General features: G+C 33.1%; 2 protein-coding genes across 4 annotated transcripts; both read right to left on the reverse strand.

The window, feature by feature from the left end:
- Window positions 1–1026: 1026 nt before the first annotated feature.
- Window positions 1027–7744, reverse strand: gpatch3 (G patch domain containing 3). Its single transcript, XM_067397222.1, has 7 exons — window positions 7364–7744; window positions 4909–5366; window positions 4622–4796; window positions 4471–4530; window positions 4269–4390; window positions 2198–2325; window positions 1027–1349 (listed from the first exon to the last, which is right to left on the reverse strand). Exons 1-7 carry the CDS (start codon window positions 7731–7733, stop codon window positions 1163–1165), a joined length of 1500 nt encoding a protein of 499 aa, XP_067253323.1. The 5' UTR covers window positions 7734–7744; the 3' UTR covers window positions 1027–1162.
- Window positions 7745–8341: 597 nt separating this feature from the next.
- On the reverse strand, window positions 8342–17964 carry smpd5 (sphingomyelin phosphodiesterase 5). Of its 3 annotated transcripts, none has more exons than XM_067397248.1 (9): window positions 17822–17964; window positions 16792–16897; window positions 13675–14767; window positions 11988–12063; window positions 10964–11104; window positions 10748–10837; window positions 10570–10633; window positions 9932–10091; window positions 8342–9026 (listed from the first exon to the last, which is right to left on the reverse strand). In XM_067397248.1, exons 3-9 carry the CDS (start codon window positions 14698–14700, stop codon window positions 8925–8927), a joined length of 1659 nt encoding a protein of 552 aa, XP_067253349.1. In that variant the 5' UTR covers window positions 14701–14767; window positions 16792–16897; window positions 17822–17964; the 3' UTR covers window positions 8342–8924. The 3 variants fall into 3 exon arrangements, with proteins under 3 accessions (XP_067253349.1, XP_067253340.1, XP_067253335.1); XM_067397239.1 differs by having other exon boundaries at window positions 16780–16897; XM_067397234.1 differs by lacking the exon at window positions 16792–16897.
- Between the last annotated feature and the right edge of the window lie 288 nt (window positions 17965–18252).

Genomic DNA, 18252 nt, shown 5'->3' on the forward strand with positions numbered 1-18252 from the left:
TCATTAGATGGTATGTGATTAAAGTTGGCAAACTAAAGTAATATTTTAAATAAACACTTTACATTTATAATAAGGTTTCTTTAGTTAACATTAGTTAACTACTTTAGTTATCATGAACTAAGAATAAACAATACTTCTACAGCATTTATTAATCTTAGATAATGTTAATTTTAACATTTTCTAATACATTATTAAAGGATTAGTAATAAGTGTATTACTGCCCTCTACAGGTCAAAGTTTGAACTAAATTGTCATATACAATATGCCAGTGCAAGTATATAACAATTAGTTCAAACTTTGACCTGTGGAGGGCAGTAATACACTTAGCAGTGTCTACACTGCCAGAATTCAAATAGAGAAGAAGAAGAGGGCTAGTTCAAGATGAGCTCTATGGTTAAAACATATATAATTTTAATTTTTTTTTAGAAAATGACCGATCGTTTCGCTAGTTAAGACTCTTATTCCTCGTCTGGTATCGTTTAAACCTCTTTGAAGCTGCACTGAAACTGACATTTTGACCTTCAACCGTTTGGGCTCCATTAAAGTCCACTATATGGAGAAAAATCCTGGAATGTTTTCATCAAAAACCTTAATTTCTTTTCCACTGAAGAAAGAAAGACATGAAAATCTTGGGTGACATGGAGGTGAGTAAATTATCAGGAAATTTTAATTTGAAAGTGAACTAATCCTTTAAAATCAAATGTTGTATTTGTTAACATTAGTTATTGCACTGTGAACTAACAATGAACAACTGCATTTTATTAACTAACATTAACAAAGATTAAACACTATAACAAATGTATTGCTCATTGTAGGTTTATGTTTGTTAATACATTAACTAATGTTAACAAATAAGACCTTATTGTAAACGGTTACCATATAGATTATAAAATATGACATTGCATTACAGATTTTCATACAGTTGCTACTATGTAATAATAATAATGATGATGATGATGATGATGATGATACACATCTACACAAAATCCATAACAGTGTAAAGCTTAATCAGACAAAACCAAAGTGTGTCTCTTTCCTTTGAACACTTTTAATACAGAAATCACAGAAAAATCATTTACAGCTCTGTGTAAAAACATTCTTTGACAGATAATAAATATGCAGTCTTTATAAAATGTTAGTGAATGTCAGTAGAAAGCAGCGGTCAGCTGGTTGAGTTAGTGCTGCCCCCTGGCCGCCAGTGTCTGTGCTTCATGCTGGTGCTGGGCTGACGCCGCAGGACTTCGTCACCTTTATCAATGTCTTTAGGTTCATCATAAATTGTTGATATATGAAATTCTTTTCTGGGTTTTTTAAGTGGAAGGAATGAGCTGAGCTTCTCTCCATGGTACCTGCAAAAAAATATATAAAATCAAATCATAAGTGATAAATGTTGAATATAAATCCTTTACTAAGTGGCAGTTAAAATATAAAGAATATACTAAAAAGTAGTAATTTACAGACTTTCAACACCATTTGACCAATACATTTTCACGACTTTTCCAATAGTTTGTGATTATCCATATATATATATATATATATATATATATATATATATATATATATATATATATATATATATATATATATATATATATATATATATATATATATATATATATATATAAAAGTTTGGATATGTGTTTTTTGTTTGATACATCACAGTTTTATGGCTCATATAGTATGATATAGTGAGAATGTGGAGTAAAAAAACACCTCAAATTTTATTCAAAGGCCCAAACTGAGAAAAAATATGCAATTTGGTTCAGATGCTGAGCTTTATATGGCCAAAAACATTAAATTCTGATAGCTTGTAATACATATCAATTAGATTACTTGCATAAAATACATATAAATATCAGTCGTCAGTCTATATCTCCTATTAATATGTCTTAGTAAGATATTTAAATGCTTAGTTTTATGATCAAGCCTCTGTAATTTCAAAACATATAATGCAATGCAGTACAATGATGATTGAGAGATTGAAAGATGCTCAAAAGCCTGATGGATCATATTTGATACCTGCATTTGAACAAAAATGATAATGTATGGATAATCAAGTGAATCTAAGTTGCTTCAGTAAGTGTTCATTTTGAAATATTATTAACAATATATCATAAAAATCAGTAAAGATGTAAAAAAGCATCCATTGTGAATAAAGAATAGTAGCAGGACATCATGTGTGAAAGTCCACACTCACCCAAAGCCTCTCTTACAGTTGGGATGCTGCCCTTCGCTTTCTAAAGCCTCCTTCAATCCCACCTGGCTGTTCCCGAGCCCTTCTCCGTCCTTCCAGCCTTGTTTCTCCATCACACGCCTGCCGAATCCCTACAACACACCAAAGCTTTATAGCACTGGATGCTACAAAATATTTCACAATTTAAAGGTGCGACTGATAAATAATGAATGCTTTCAAACATGCAAATTGTTCTTCAACTGTATAATAAAGGAATTGCCTCATCTTGTACCAATCAATTATGCTCCACAAAACAAGATAAAATATGATGAATATCTGCTCATGCAACAATCTGGACCTTGTTAAGACGGGCGTTACATTCTCTTTTAGTTTAGAGACCCGTTTACTTGACAATGGCATCTGAGAGATCATAAGAGCTGTTTTTAATCTTTCAGGGTGTGATGCGACCGGGTGATCATGACCCTTGAATCTTACCCATAATTCCCATTTTCCCCTCTGCGATTTAATAGTTCATGCATCAGATGTTTCATGTTCACCCATAAACAACTTCACAAAACCTTAAGAAGAACCTCTGTTTGTCTAACAATCTTACATGGTCATAAAGTTTCATATATATATATATATATATATATATATATATATATATATATATATATATATATATATATATATATATATATATATATATATATATATATATATATATATATATACACACTACATTTCAAATACTGTGTCTTTGATCACTGTGATTTATTTTATTTCTAAAAAAAATTAAAAGTGTATCTATAAAAAGGTAAGTCCCAATTTCTGAAAAAAATAATTATGAACAATGATAAATGTAAACATAAAATGGTAAATTTAAATCTATGAAAAAAATACATTTATCTTTTTTTATTTTATTTTAAATAACTAATAAATCTTAATTCATGAAAATTATATTACTAAAGGTTTCATTGTAATTATTAAATATTAATGCAAATATAAAATGGTACATTTTAATTTATAAAAACATACATTTATAATTTCTTATAAATAAATAATAAATATTAATTCATGAAAAATACATTAATAAAGGCATAATTTTTAATATAAATATATGAATGTAAATATAAAATGGTATATTTTAATTTATGAAAATATAACATTTATTTTTTATTTTAAATAAATAATAAACATTAATTCATGAAAATTACATTAATAATGATTTCATTTTAATTATTAAATATAAAATGTAAATCTAAAATGGAAAAAATGTAATTTATGAAAAAATTACAAAACATATAATGTTTTTATGTAAATATAAAATGGTACATTTTAATTTATAAAAACATACATTTATAATTTCTTATAAATAAATATGAATTCATGAAAAATGCATTAATAATGGCATTATTTTTAATACAAAAATATGAATGTAAATATAAAATGGTATATTTTAATTTATGAAACAATTAAATTTTTTAAATAAATAATAAATATTAATTCATGAAAATTACATTAATAATGATTTCATTTTAATTATTAAATATAAATGCAAATAAAAATGTTGCATTTTAATTTATGAAAAAAAATATTTTTTTTTAAATATTAAATCTTAATTTATGAAACATACATTAATAATGGTATTATTTTTAATATAAAAAAATGAATGTAAATATAAAATGGCATATTTTAATTTATGAAAAAATTACATTTATTATGTTTTTATTTAAAATAAATAATAAATATGAATTCATGAAAAATACATTAATAATGGTTTCATTTTAATTATAAAAATATGAAAGTATAAAATGGTACATTTTAATTTATGAAAAAACATTTATAATTTTTTGTGCCGCTTTTGTGAAAATATTGGCAGGGCAAATACAAATCTGAACTAAAGAAAAAGAAAAAAACCCTTATTGTGGAGCCCTGCTATTTATCGTTCACACTAGTTTTTATAATGTTTCTCTATTTAAAGTGAGACTAACGAACAAAAGTACTGAATGCTTTCAAACATTCAAAATGGTAAGTGAAGAACTATCAGTAGTCTAGTGCTGAGTTGAGCAGTGAATTATAAAAACATGCAAACCTTTGTAAACCTCTCAAAGCTGCCGATTTTTTGTTGCCGTCCCGGCAGCCCATCCAGACCCTCCCGCAGTCTCCTTTCAGAGCGCATGCGCACGTAATCTCTGGCATCCATGTCGCCGCCGTCTGAGGAAAACCAATCACAGTAATGCATCACTACAGCTTGTGTTTGATGTCATATAACGATCTAATCGTGAAGCGTTTACCTTTATCATAATAGACGCTCATATCCACGTCCCAGTCATCTGCTGTTTGCTCATCGAAATCTGGGGGAAAAAAAAATCAAAGGGGTGAAATGAGCATCAACCGGAATGGATGGACTATTTTATAACAACTTGGGCTGGAAATACATTGTACCTCCTTCTTCCTCCAGCCAGAACTGAGCGTCTGTGTAGAAGACGAGGCCCGATCCACCCTTCTCCCACTTGAGCTCGATCTCCTCCTCATACAGCCTCTCTTTGGTGCGCTCCTGGCTGGTGACGTCATCGTGGAGGGCCTCATGACGCTCCCACTCCTCACAGCGGTCGTCGTCCTAAAGTGTTCAACATGCAGCTTTTTGATCAAATATGATTCATCTAACTGCAAAAACTATGACATTGTGATATTTCGTTTTTATTTCTACATATCAGCCAGCCCTAACTCACATCATCAGGGCCTGACAGCTCCTCTTCACTTCCTGCTTCCTGTGACTCTTGATTGACACGTGGAGAATAGGGCGTGTCCTCGTTTTCTGTTAGTGTGGTTGTGGGCGTGTCCAGGCCACCGGGGCCTGAGATCTCCACTCCTCCGGCGGTGAACACGCTCTCCTCTGCGGGCGTCACGACTGTGCTGTTGCGATACAGGTAGGGCACGTTGCCGTAGCGCCGATTCGAGCCCGTCTTGGGAAAAGTGAGACCCAGCTTGCGGATGAGGCGCGGCGGCAGTCGACAGGACTGAATGAGCTCAAGGAAAACAGTCACGGGGGTGCCGACGTTCCCCGCTGGCATGAGGGAGGGCGGATTGAGCTCCGGCAGGCCCTTGAGGTCAGTCATGGTGAAATGCTCTGATTGGGCAATGTGGCGTCTCATCTCACTCTTCGTCTTGTAGGGGAATGAATTATGCTCTATAAACAGAGATAAAACATGATTATTATCTGCTCATGCAATAATCAGATGGATCTTGACTTTTAGTTTAGAGCACCGTTGGCATTTTAGACAGATTGTAAGTGACATTTCAAACCGGATGACCCTCGACCCTTATCCATAATTCCCATTTCCTCTTTGTAATTTAATAGCATGGTTTATGTTCATCCTCTCCACAAACATTTAAAAGAACCTTTGTTTGTCTAACAATCTTATTCATTCATTTATTTTAATGATAGAAAATACAAATGTGAATAGCATGATAAAACATTATTGAAAAATTATGAAATAAATGTATAATTGTTATATTAAAATATTATCATTAAAAATACATAAAAATTTAAATATAAAATGATAAATCTAATTTAAACATTTATAATTTTTTGAATTTTAATTATAAAAAATGTAAACAAAGTGATAAATCTTAATTTATGAGAAAAATTCATACATATTTTAGTAACAAATAAATGAAAATAACAATTAGTAATTGTTTAACTTATAAAACGTTTATATTTATTTATTTTGTTTCAATTATAAAATATATGTAAATATTAAATGATAAATCTTAATTTATGAAAAAAAAAACATTTATATTTTTTATTTTAATCATAAGAAATTATAAATGTAAACAAAAATTATAAACTTTAATGTATGGGGGAAAAAAATCATAATTTTATATAATAAATCTTCATTTATGGAAAAAAAACTAATATATTATTTAACATTTTAATTAAAAAATATAAAATGTATATTTATTTATATTTTTTAAATTAAAATGTTAAATAATATTAGTTTCTTTATTGAATTAATCTTAATTCATGAAAATTAAATTTATATTTTCTTAATTTTAATTATAAAATATATAAATGTAAATGTTAAATGTTGTATCTTTATCAAAAAAATACATTTATATTTTTTATCTTAATCATAAGAAATTATAGATGTAAATATAAAATTATTAACCTTAATTTATGGAGAAAAAATTATTAATAATTTTTAATGTTAATTATAAAATTATAAATTTAAATATATAATAAAAATCTTTGTTTATGGAAAAAATTATATATTATTTAACATTTTAATAAAAAAATATATAAATAAAGATACATTCATCTTAATTTATGAAAATTACATTTATATTTTCTTAATTTTAATTATAAAATATAAAAATGTAAATATTAAATGATGTATCTTTATGAAAAAATTACATTTATATTTTTATTTTAATCATAAGAAATTATAAATGTAAAGATAAACCGATAAACCTTAATTTATGGGGGAAAAAATCATAATTTTTAATGTTAATTATAAAATTATAAATGTAAATATATAATAAATCCTCATTTATGGAAAAAAAACATTATTTATATTTTTTAGTTAAAATGTAAAATAAAGATACATTAATCTTAATTCATGAAAATTACATTTATATTTTCTTAATTTTAATTATAACATATAAATGTAAATATTAAATTATGTATCTTTATGGAAAAATTACATTTCTTTATTTTAATCAATCATAAGAAATTATAAATGTAAAGATAAACCAATAAATCTTAATTTATGGGGGGAAAAAATAAATGTATACTTTTTAATGTTAATTATAAAATTATACATGGAATATATTTCCATGTATAATTTTATAATTAACATTAAAAAGTATACATTTATTTTTGACACATCTCAATCAATGTAAAATGCATTTATGGCATTTAACATTTTAATTTTAAAAATTCCAATAATTATACAATTATTTAATTTCATAACTTATGAAAAAAAATATTATGTTTACATTTTAATTATAAAACATTGAAATATTAACATAAAATGATGAATCCTAATTCATCAAAATCATTTATAATTTGTGTGTGTGTTAGGGCCAGTGAAAACATTAGCAAGACAAGCAGAAATCTGAACATTGGCTGAAAAGTCCAAAACATCGTATATCGAGGTACTTTTATTTTGAAAGGTCCCTCACCGGCCTGCTCCGACACTCTGACTCTCCGAATCAAACATTTTCTCCGCAGCCAGTTTCCTTTCGAGTCGATCCACTGGTTCCCTGAATACATCTTGACGAATCTGTCGGACTCATGTGAGCGAACCGACACCACACAACAACACAAACCCGCTTGTTTCCCAGCAGTAGCATCGGATCCCTCCGCCCGCTCGCTGGCTCCAGCGTCTCCCGCGGGGAACGGCACACTCACCTCTGGCCGATGGCGATAATGGAAACACAAGAAGCCTTTACTTTCTATAAACTGACTGAAATAGTTCCTCAGGTCTGCGGATCGGAGCCGGGCAGGAATGTTGTTCACAACAAAATACGTCACCTCTTCCGACGCCGCCATATTTATGACTGTGAAGCCAGAATTCAAGCCTCTGATACACGAGGCGGAAGTTGTTTCAAAATAAAAGTTAAAGCAAAACAAAAAGATGTAGATATTTTATTTAATACGGTTTTATGTTTGTAATCTCCTTAAAAGTATGACTTTGTATGTCATAATTTAGTCTTTTATCTCATAATCATTACATAAAAAGTCAAAACTATTACTTTTTGTCATAATTAAGTTACAAAAGTTATGTGGCGGAAATAGGCTTCCATAGTTCTATGTATTACAGCAATTATATATATATATATATATAAATGAAACCTTATATTTGTGAGTGTTCAAATAATAAAATTGTAGATTTTAAATAAAATATATAAAATTATAAACCTTAATGTATGGAAAAAATCATACTTTTTAATGTTAATTATAAATGTAAATGTATAATAAATTTTCATATATGGAAAAAAAACCTAATATATTATTTAACATTTTAATTAAAAAATATAACTAAAGATACATTAATCTTAATTTATGAAAATTAGATTTCAAAATTGTAGATTTTTTATTTAAAATTGTAGATTTTAAATAAAATATTTCAAACATGTTCTTACAAGAAAGAGCAGGTACAGGTGATAATACTGTGAAGCTTTTATATAAACATATTTAAATACCATGGGTTTAAATACCCATCTCAGAGAGAACTGCAAATATCACCACAAAAAATGTAAAGAGACACTTGTTATGAAAAAGAATTCTACCTTTTTATTAAAATATATTTCCAAAATCATTTCTGTGTTGTCATGAAAAAAAAGTGTCATAAAAAAAAAAAACAGAAATTAAACTATGTGTATTGTAATATCTATCCACATTACTGGCACTGTACAGAGAAGATATGCATAGGAAAGAGTGACAAGAGTGTCAGAACTATTGCTTCCTTTTTCAAATAGTGAATCATAAAGTGATATTTGGTGTTTTCTTTACATGGCAAGCATTTAAAAATGATAGGCCTCCTCTTTTATTGATCCTTAAAAAAAAAATAATTCTTCACAAAATGGTTCTCTCATCCCTCATGTTATTCCAAACCCATATGAGGGTGAATGAATAATCATTTTTGGCTGAACTATTCCTCTAAAGCATTCATTACATTATCGTAGATATTTTAAAGTGTCAGCAGCCTGGTCCACTGGAAAGCACACATGGCCTGATGTTTTACATCTCTTCTGAATCCAGAGAGACAGAAAGTCTAAAGCCCACGGGAATATGATCCGTCAGGCCAGCCAGCTGAGTCACGTATGTAAACTCTTCCACCTCCTACACAGGAAAAAGGCAAATATTTAAATACTTCAGTACAGTTTTCTTTTCCCTTTAAAATCTCAAAGTACTTTCAAGGCAAGTGTATTGCATCATCATTTTAAAGGATCAGTTCACTTCAGAATTCAAATTTCCTAATAATTTACTGTCATCCAAGATGTTCATGTATTTCTTTCTTCAGTCGAAAAGAAATGAAGGAATCTTATCTAGAGAAACCATCGCTCATGTTCTAAAAAAAAATAATATACTTCTTAACCACAAATGCTCATCTTGCACTGCTCTGTGACGTGCCACGCATTACGTAATCACGTTGGAAAGGTCATGTGTGACGTAGGCGGAAATACAGAGCAAGTTTTTACAAAGTACGTTCAAAGACTAAGTCAAACGGGTAAAACAACGATGTCGGATGATTTTGAAGTTGGAGGAGAAAATGAGCCCTACAGTGGTACTTCCGCCTATATCTCACGTGACCTTTCCAACATGATTACATAATGCGTTGCACATCACAGAGCAGTGCAAGACGAGCATTTGTGGTTAAAAAGTATTTTTATTATTTTTTAGAAAATGATGATCGCTCTAGTTAAGACTCTTATTCCTCGTCTGGGATCATGTAGAGCTCTTTGAAGCTGCACTGAAGCTGACATTTGGACCTTCAACCCGTTGGTAACTGTTGAAGTCCACTATATGGAGAAAAATCCTGGAATGTTTTCCTCAAAAACCTTCGACTGAAGAAAGAAAGACATAAACATCTTGGATGACATGGGGTTGAGTAAGTTATCAGGAAATTTGAATTCTGAAGTGAACTAAAACTAAAAAAAACTGTAGCAAATGTATTGCATTGTCAAATATTAACCAATGAGACCTCATAGTAAACACAAACACGTCAGCATCAGCAGGAAACGCACCGTTCTGCAGTGACTGGAGACAGAGCTCTCTCGATACAGAAGATAATCGATCCGTCGACCCACCCAGGGTTGATCAGGCTCAGGGTAGACCAGAGGAACGCCGCTGAGCGGCACCGGCGGAGATAAATAGTCCTTGCGCAGTTCTTCACTTTCCAAAGTTCTACAGACAAGATCAAAGACTGATTACAGAACGCTCTGACTGAATCAAAACCAGGTCAAACAATGCAGATTTCTGTTTGTGAAGGCTTTATATCATCATAAACTTGATATACATGAAGTTGCCTCTCAGTATCTTATGAGTTCTTTTTTGCCAATTATTGCACTCAAACAGTCAAATACACACAAAATAATGTCAAAATGCTGGTCTTGACGAGTGTTCACATGAAAAAGTTTTAAGTTGAGAAAGAAAATGCATGTGTAACAGTATAATGGATCAGTGCATCAGGTCTTAAAGTGACAGCAGTAATAATATACTAATATACCTGCTGCCAAATTATAATATCTTTATGGCAGTTTTTCCCCATGGTACTGATGTCAAAATTGTGGCCAGTGAAAATGCTGAGTGGCTAGTAATTTTGGAAAACCACAGCCACAATGGCTGGTGAACAAAAAAAAGTTAATATATCAATATATCTCACCGCTGCAGGTTGTCTGGGTTCCTCATGTTCTCATCATAGAGCGTTGGCTGCTCCAACAGGGTTCCTACAAATAAAACCACAATAAGATTTTAGAAATGGCAGCTTTCCTCTCCAAAATGTGCATGTTCATTTCATAAAGTGTGTTAAAATGTGCTTAAGAAGCAAATGAGAGCGTTACCGATGACCCAGGGCTTCTCTTTCCCAGGTCCGGCTCTGCAGGGGTCTGTGTATTCCTCAAACACACTATGGCTTTGCTCCAACCTGTCGTCTAGTAAAAACATGTAAAAGACACATGAAAATGATGATTTAATGAGGCATTTTTTTCTGAACTTCCTTTGCAGAAATATTGATCTTTAATCAAGGCGTACAATATGTTTTGTTGTTCAGTACATACCAGGAGAGCAGTTATCGAAGTTAAAATCCCCACAAAGCACGTCAAACATCACCATTTCATCTTCTCGTCTGGTCACTGCTTGAAACTCACTGATCCATTTGGTCAACATGTTAAGCTGCTCAAAGCGTATCTCTCCGTCCCCTGATCAAACACCACAAATGTCTTAATATTTGATATGCTTCAAAGCATATTATTAGACACATTTGTGCAATTATATTATTTGCAATTATTAATATTATTAATTTGTACATGATTCAAACGTACGGCAAAACAATAAGACTCAAGTATGCAAAAAACAATCAAATTGAATTGGATTACATTAAACAAATTATCCAAAAATTAATATTCTGTCATTATTTATTAATCTTTATTTTGTTCCAAACCTGTATATGAGATCTGAGAGCTTTGGTGCAAAAGTGATTTAATTTTTATATAAAGCTATCATATGGCTCATACTATAAAACACAAGTCATGTGGATGGATGGACTTCTGGTATGATGCTTTTATGGCACTTAAGAGATGGTCACTATGAACTCTTGTTGTATGGCAGAGTTTCTCTAACTGGAGTTTGTGAGTTGATAAAAAGCTAATAACTCAAATTAAATCATAAAAAAAAAGTCAAAAAATCTAAATAAAATGCTAAAAAGATAAAAAAAAAAGTCAAAAAATCTAAATAAAATGCTAAAAAGATAAAAAAAAAAAGTCAAAAAATCTAAATAAAATGCTAAAAAGATAAAATATTTTATGTGTTTATCTGCATGTAATGCAAGCATTAACTGACATCAGAGAACTGTAAACGTGAATGTGTTGTTGAATTGTTGAAATATTATTAAAATATATAGTAAATATTTCAGCTCAGAAAGAGTTAGGCTGACAACAAAAAGTTTGAGAATCCCTGCTCTATAGAAAAGACATGTGTAAATAACAGCATACAGGTTTGGAACATCATGAATGAATAAATAAACACAAACATTATTTTTATCTGTGAACTATTAATGCATCATAACAATTAAAACACACTTGCCTTCAGGAGCGTGCAGATGAGTGCAGTTAATATACCCAACCATTTTCTTTTGACCTTTTTGTAACCCTATTTCCACCTTATGAGAAAACAATTTTGTTTAGGCACACTTTTTAGTTTAGTTAGTTTAAGGCCCCGTTATACTTCAGGCAAAATAGAAGAACAAACTGGTGTGACTTAATTTCGAACAAAATCAGGCCAAAATACAGCTCGTTTTGAGTTTGTTTTGGGAGTTTGAAACAAATTCCAAACTAACTTCCCGCTGGTAAACACCTTCGAACTACCATTGTCCGTGGCAATTACATGGCAGGTGTGGCTCAGATGCAAGTAAAACATGAACACACTGGAGAGCTGCTTCATAGTAGAAACTGAAGATGAAATTCTAATTGAAAGTGACACAGACACTGTTTTTCATGTTTAATAATGTAAAGCTGCTTGCTTTTTAAGCAATCTAAATAAATGTGACATGACTTGACTGGAGCATGTCGCTATAATCAGATGTTTTCTCACCACTGTCATAGTTGTGTTTATTTTGTTATTGGGAGGAAAGTGCGCAGCACACATTTCTTGTATTGACTCTGTTCAACTGTGAAGCAGCTTTGAAACTGCATTCTGTATTAAATATTCATCAGCATTAATAGTGTCTGGATGTTCGCTATCAGTATCCTAGCTAACAAATATATGTTCTAAGAATGTTCTGCTAATGTTCCCATTAAGTTATGAAAATGTTATTTCTGAATGTTCTCTGAACGTTCAAAAAAATCATTTCAAAATCAACATTTTTTTTTTTTTTTTTTAAGCTTTTTTTCTTTGTGCAATCATTAAGGAAACATTCCATTTTATCATTTAACAAACATTTTTGGAACGTTCTGAATGTTCTGAACATTCTGAAACAAGTAGTAACAGTTAAAAAGTTGCATAAAAGAAGTTGCATAAACAATGTATAAATAACATTTTTGGGCTAATGTTTTTTAGAACATTATTAAAGACTAGTGCTGTCAAAAATTAGCACGTTAACACATGCGATTAATCTTTTCATTTTATTACTGTTAAAAATATTTAATACAATTAACGCAGTATCCGCTTTTCCCATCATAATTCGGCTAGTGTTACATTATATGATCACGCTTTTATTCATGTAAATGCCTGTTTTGTTGAGTATCCTCATAAGAGCAGTCTAATAATGTCTTAAATTAATAAAGTCTTAAATGAACTTAAAGAGTTCAAGCCAAAAATATGTATTAATGCAACTAAAAGCCTTCCTTCCGCCGGAAAATATAGTCCCTGACCGTGAACAGCAACAGAAGTTACATTATTACGCCATTAGATGGCAGTAAAGACTGTCTTTATGAGTGGGTCAGTCAGTAGCGAAGACTTTTATATTGAAAAGACTGAATTGTTGTGAACACAGAACAAGACACAACTGACAAATGCTTTGACTAGCGCTGTCAGTCACAGGAAAACCCCTTAACTGTTAAAAGGACAAGATATTGCATTGGACATTTAAACAGATTTTTTTATTATGAACATAGGACTGACCTGAAGGAAAATGATAAATCTGAATGCAGGTAATAAACTAAAGCAAAGAACGAAAAAGAACTTTGCCATGAGTATACCAGGGCCTTTCATTTCCAAACCGATATAAAATGTATAAAACATTCTAGATCAAATATTAAACTGAATGCCGTACCTTTACAGCGAGCAGGCCTTTGGCAGCCAGTGCGTCCTCTCCTCGGCTGTTGGGAAAGCAGTGGTACTGAGCCTCCATAACGGGATATCGACTGGCCAGGAGCAAACCACTGTTAAAAAACTTAAAAGAGGAGCAAGTTCCAGCAGGCTGACAGGCGTAAACGCCGACGTCATAGAGAATGTGTCCGTAGAGAGGCCCGAGAGCCCGCGCCAGCTTCAGAGCGGCTCTCTTATCGAAAACCTCCTGGAAGCAAACTATATCCACAGAGGACGGGAACAAAGAGGACACCTCTATCAGCACATCACCGTCTCTTAGAGGATGAGGCGGATGCTTGTGCTGGTTGGAGTTCTGGTTGCAGTTGGGTTTGGGAAGCTCCTGTTGGTTTGGGCCATTGGCTTCATCCGCTTCAGTCCCGTCCTTCTGATCTGTGACGGAAAAGTCTACAGATCCGTATGAGGACGGGGTCGGTTGTGGGATCAGGCTGCTGGATGGTGTAATGGTGCCGCAGCTACTAGGAGAATCTACGAAAATACGAATGTGCGGGCGAGTGACACCCTGCACGATGCTTTTCCCGATGAACGATGCACGCTTTTGAGTATACCCGAGGTTGTTGAAGCGAGCTACTCCGTCGGGCAACAGGCACAGGTTGCCTGTCAGAAACCCAAAACTGACCTTCCTTGTCTCCTCCCATCTAGCATTACGATCCTCTGCGTGAACGCTCTGCACCTGATGGTGGTATGAAAACGGTCGGCGTACGGCCTGAAGCGGTGCCCATAGTACGAATCCCAGGAGGGCGAATGGTGTAGAAATTATAAACAGGATGAAGAACAGGACGGACCCAAAGACGACCTTAAGCGGGTGGAGGTAGCACTCCTGTTCGATCCTCCACATGCGCTCCAGACTGGTGGAGACGCAAACGGCGAGGAGACGGTCCAGGAACCAGAAACAAGGGAAGATGAGACCCCATCCTACAGCATGGAGACCTTCCAAAAAACAGTTGGGGAAAGGCGACTCTCTTAAAGACATGCCTCAGCGCCGCACGCCACGGAAAGAAGCTTTCTCATCTCAGATCTTCCACATAACCACTTGAACTCTGTAGCAAAATGACAAATAAGGTGAAAATGTTAGACTGTTTGCAATGTGAGGAAAGTGAAAAGCTATATATTTATTTACCTAATCAACTAGTCAGTGAATTGTATGAACCAGGGTTATTATTGTTAAAGGAATAGTTCACCCAAGCCATTCTAGGTGTATATGACTTTCTTCTTTCAGCAGAACACAACTGGAGTTATATTAAATAATACACTGGCTCTTCCCAGCTTTGTAATGGCATTGAAGTTTTTTAAAGCTTCAATAAGCACATCCATCCATCATTAAAGTAATCCATACAACTCCAGTGGGTTAATAAAAGCCTTCTGAAGCAAAAGCGATGGGGTTTTTGTAAGAAAAATATCCATATTTAAAGGTGATCTATTATGCCCCTTTTACAAGATGTAATATAAGTCTCTGGTGTCTCCAGAATGTGTCTGTGAAGTTTCAGCTCAAAATACCCCACAGATAATTTATTATAGCTTGTCAAATTTGCCTCTATTTGGGTGTGAGCAAAAACATGCCGTTTTTGTGTGTGTCCCTTTAAATGCAAATGAGCTGCTGCTCCCGGACCCCTTTCCAGAAGAGGGCGGAGCTTTAACAGCTCAACAACAACAAAGCTGGAGAATCTCACGCAGCCAAAATGAGGATTGTCAGTAACGGTGTTCAGCCTTACATCGTTCAAACCGGAGTCGACACTGATGGAGAGACTCAGGAAGAAGTTACAACTTTTAGTATGAAACTGGACGTTTCTGAATGGTTAGAGGATAAATTTATGTAGTTGTTGTGGAGTTGATTCAACTCATCCACTAGCATGTGCCGTCATGTTCATCTTTTGTGCAAATCCAGCGTTGAATTGACCCTCGTTTGTGAAGCAGTCCAGCGTAAAACAACAACTCTTCCTCTTCTCTAAAGCAGCCCAACATGGCCTCACCCCTTTTGTTGTGTGTTCTCGGGGGCGGGGTTTGTGCAAATTTTGGGGTTTGTGATGTCACCAACCCGGGAAGAAGCTCGTTGTAGTCCCTACCAGCCGTTTGTTGTAGTCCTTGTAAAGCGATTTCTGTAAAAGAAAATATCTCTCTTTGCATTGAACTTTGATTGTTGTAACTTTGCAGATGTTGTTTTTGCTCAAACAGCAACATTACACACTAACTAAAGTTAAAAAAGTGAAATAATAATCAAGGACCCTTTTAAAACTTTATAAAGTATAATCACTGGCAACGGCTGTATGCGTTTTATTTTATTTTAATATAAGATATTTTTGCTTACAAAAAATGTTTTTCAAAAACTCGGACACTATTACAAAGCTGGGAAGAGCTAGGATTTTTTTTAATATAACTCTGGCTGAGATTTTTAATATAACTCTTCGGCTGAAAGAAGAAAGTCATATACAACCAGGATGGCTTGAGGCTGAGTAAATTATGGGATATTTTTCATTTTTGGGTGAACTATTCTTTTAACTCCATTTAAAACCATAAAAAAAAAATTTAAACATTAACTGAAATAAAATACCCTGAATCAGAGTTATTATCGTTAACTAAAACCATTAAAAAAATGTACTTGAAATAAAATTAAATTGAACTGAAAATACAATATAAAAAGTTTTGTTTAACTTGAAGTACTAAAATTACTAAAACTAAAACTGAAGTAACAAAATAAATAAAATAAATACAACTTTTAAAAAAATTTGAATATCAAATATAAAAATATTAATAAAAACTATTCTAATAAAACTTAGTATCTCAGTGATACTAAAACAACCCTGTTTCACACAGCAGTCAAAACTTCAGACACACAATTCTGACTATTATGTTAGAATAATAGTTAAAAATTGCAAAAATTTAAAACTACAATAGTATCTCAATGATACTAAAATAACACTGGTTTGAAGTTTGAACAACTGACTAGTGTCTTAATAAAAGCCCAGAAAGATAAAGCTAAAATCCTCTCAGAGAAGTTGCATCTCTCAATAAAAATATTAAAAATGTGAAAAATAATATAGATAAACGAGTAGACCTCTATATACACCTCCTAGTCAGTTGGTGAATGGCTGGTTGACTATCCCTTTTCATTTCAATGCAGTTTTTTCATGAATGGCTTTGAAAAACACAATGATCTCCATTCTCCACGTAGCCTGTTGAACAGGAGAAACATGTTTTCATAACCTTTGGTTGGATTTTATTTTCATTTCTCTACTCATGTCCATGAATTGAGGAGTGTTTCAGTTCTCAACTGGCGGTTTTCAAAATGTAGGTCATAAATCTTGCACATTTATGCAGACTCTTTTATCCATACATTTCCAAAGAATCGAACCCATGACCTTGGCGTTAAATGTAAAGACAAATGTATAAAGCAAAAACATAAATGCCTCCTTCCACTCCACAATTGTGTTTCCACTTTTCGCAACTGTCTGTATCAAATATCATGTCTCATGGATTATGTCAGACTCATTGAGTTTCTGAATGAAGGAACTCACCCATATGTCAGCAAAACAACACTGTCCATAACTACAACAGGATATTATGAAATATATCAAATATTTAAGAGGATCTTGGTGCATTTGCTGGCAGAAATGCACCAAGAGGCATCCCTGATTAATTGGTGATGACTATGTACTGCAGAAACTGTAGTATGCTGTTCTGGAGCCAATAGTGCACTAGAGATTAGAGACTTACAGCAAGGATCTGCAGTTTAACCGCATACTCCACTGGATTAATGCATATTGGTGTATTGATGGAGAGCATTTACGACACTAATGCACAGTGATCAATAATGAAATCAGACGCATGTAATTGCACTGCAGGAAACAGGTCAAAATATGCACTAGATTCAATGCCAAAACATGAACTCCACACGTGTGCAGACGTCATCCTGCATCTGCGCGACATTATCATACTATTATCATACCATTCTCTCTCTCTCCCGTCTAAACCCCGTTACAGCTTTCCGTAATCTACCTACAATCACGTGTCACTGGTGACCAGATCCCGGTTAGCAGGGCGGATAATGGCAGCAGCCGCGAGCTGGTAAAGTTTACCTGTCATATCTAGGCACTTACCTGACGCGGTTTGTCGCGCGCGAAAGGCTTTCTTTTGAACATGAGCTGCTGTTGTGGTCCGTCCGTGTGTGGTGGACACCTTTCTGATTCAGTGAATTCGGCTCATTTAGTCTCTCTGCTGCTGCTCGTGTCCCTCCAGCGGTTTCTACCACGCATACAGTATAATGGGTCATGCGCGCGCCCGTTCACATCCCCGCGTGTACGCGCGCTTCCGCAAAGCCTTTCTGCGGAAACTGACTTTACTTTTTTTTGGATGTTGTGGTGTTACTGCTTGCACAGTGCATGAAAAAATACTATAGTAATTTATAGTAAAATGATAGTGTTTTTGAACCACATTACAGTAAAGTAGCTACTTGAATTAATTTGTTGTGGTAATATAATATAAACAAATAACTTTACAAAATACTGTACGTTTTCTACAACTATAGGGT

This window comes from Chanodichthys erythropterus, chromosome 2 (genome assembly GCF_024489055.1).
Source record: "Chanodichthys erythropterus isolate Z2021 chromosome 2, ASM2448905v1, whole genome shotgun sequence".
Classification (NCBI taxonomy): Eukaryota; Metazoa; Chordata; class Actinopteri; order Cypriniformes; family Xenocyprididae; genus Chanodichthys; species Chanodichthys erythropterus.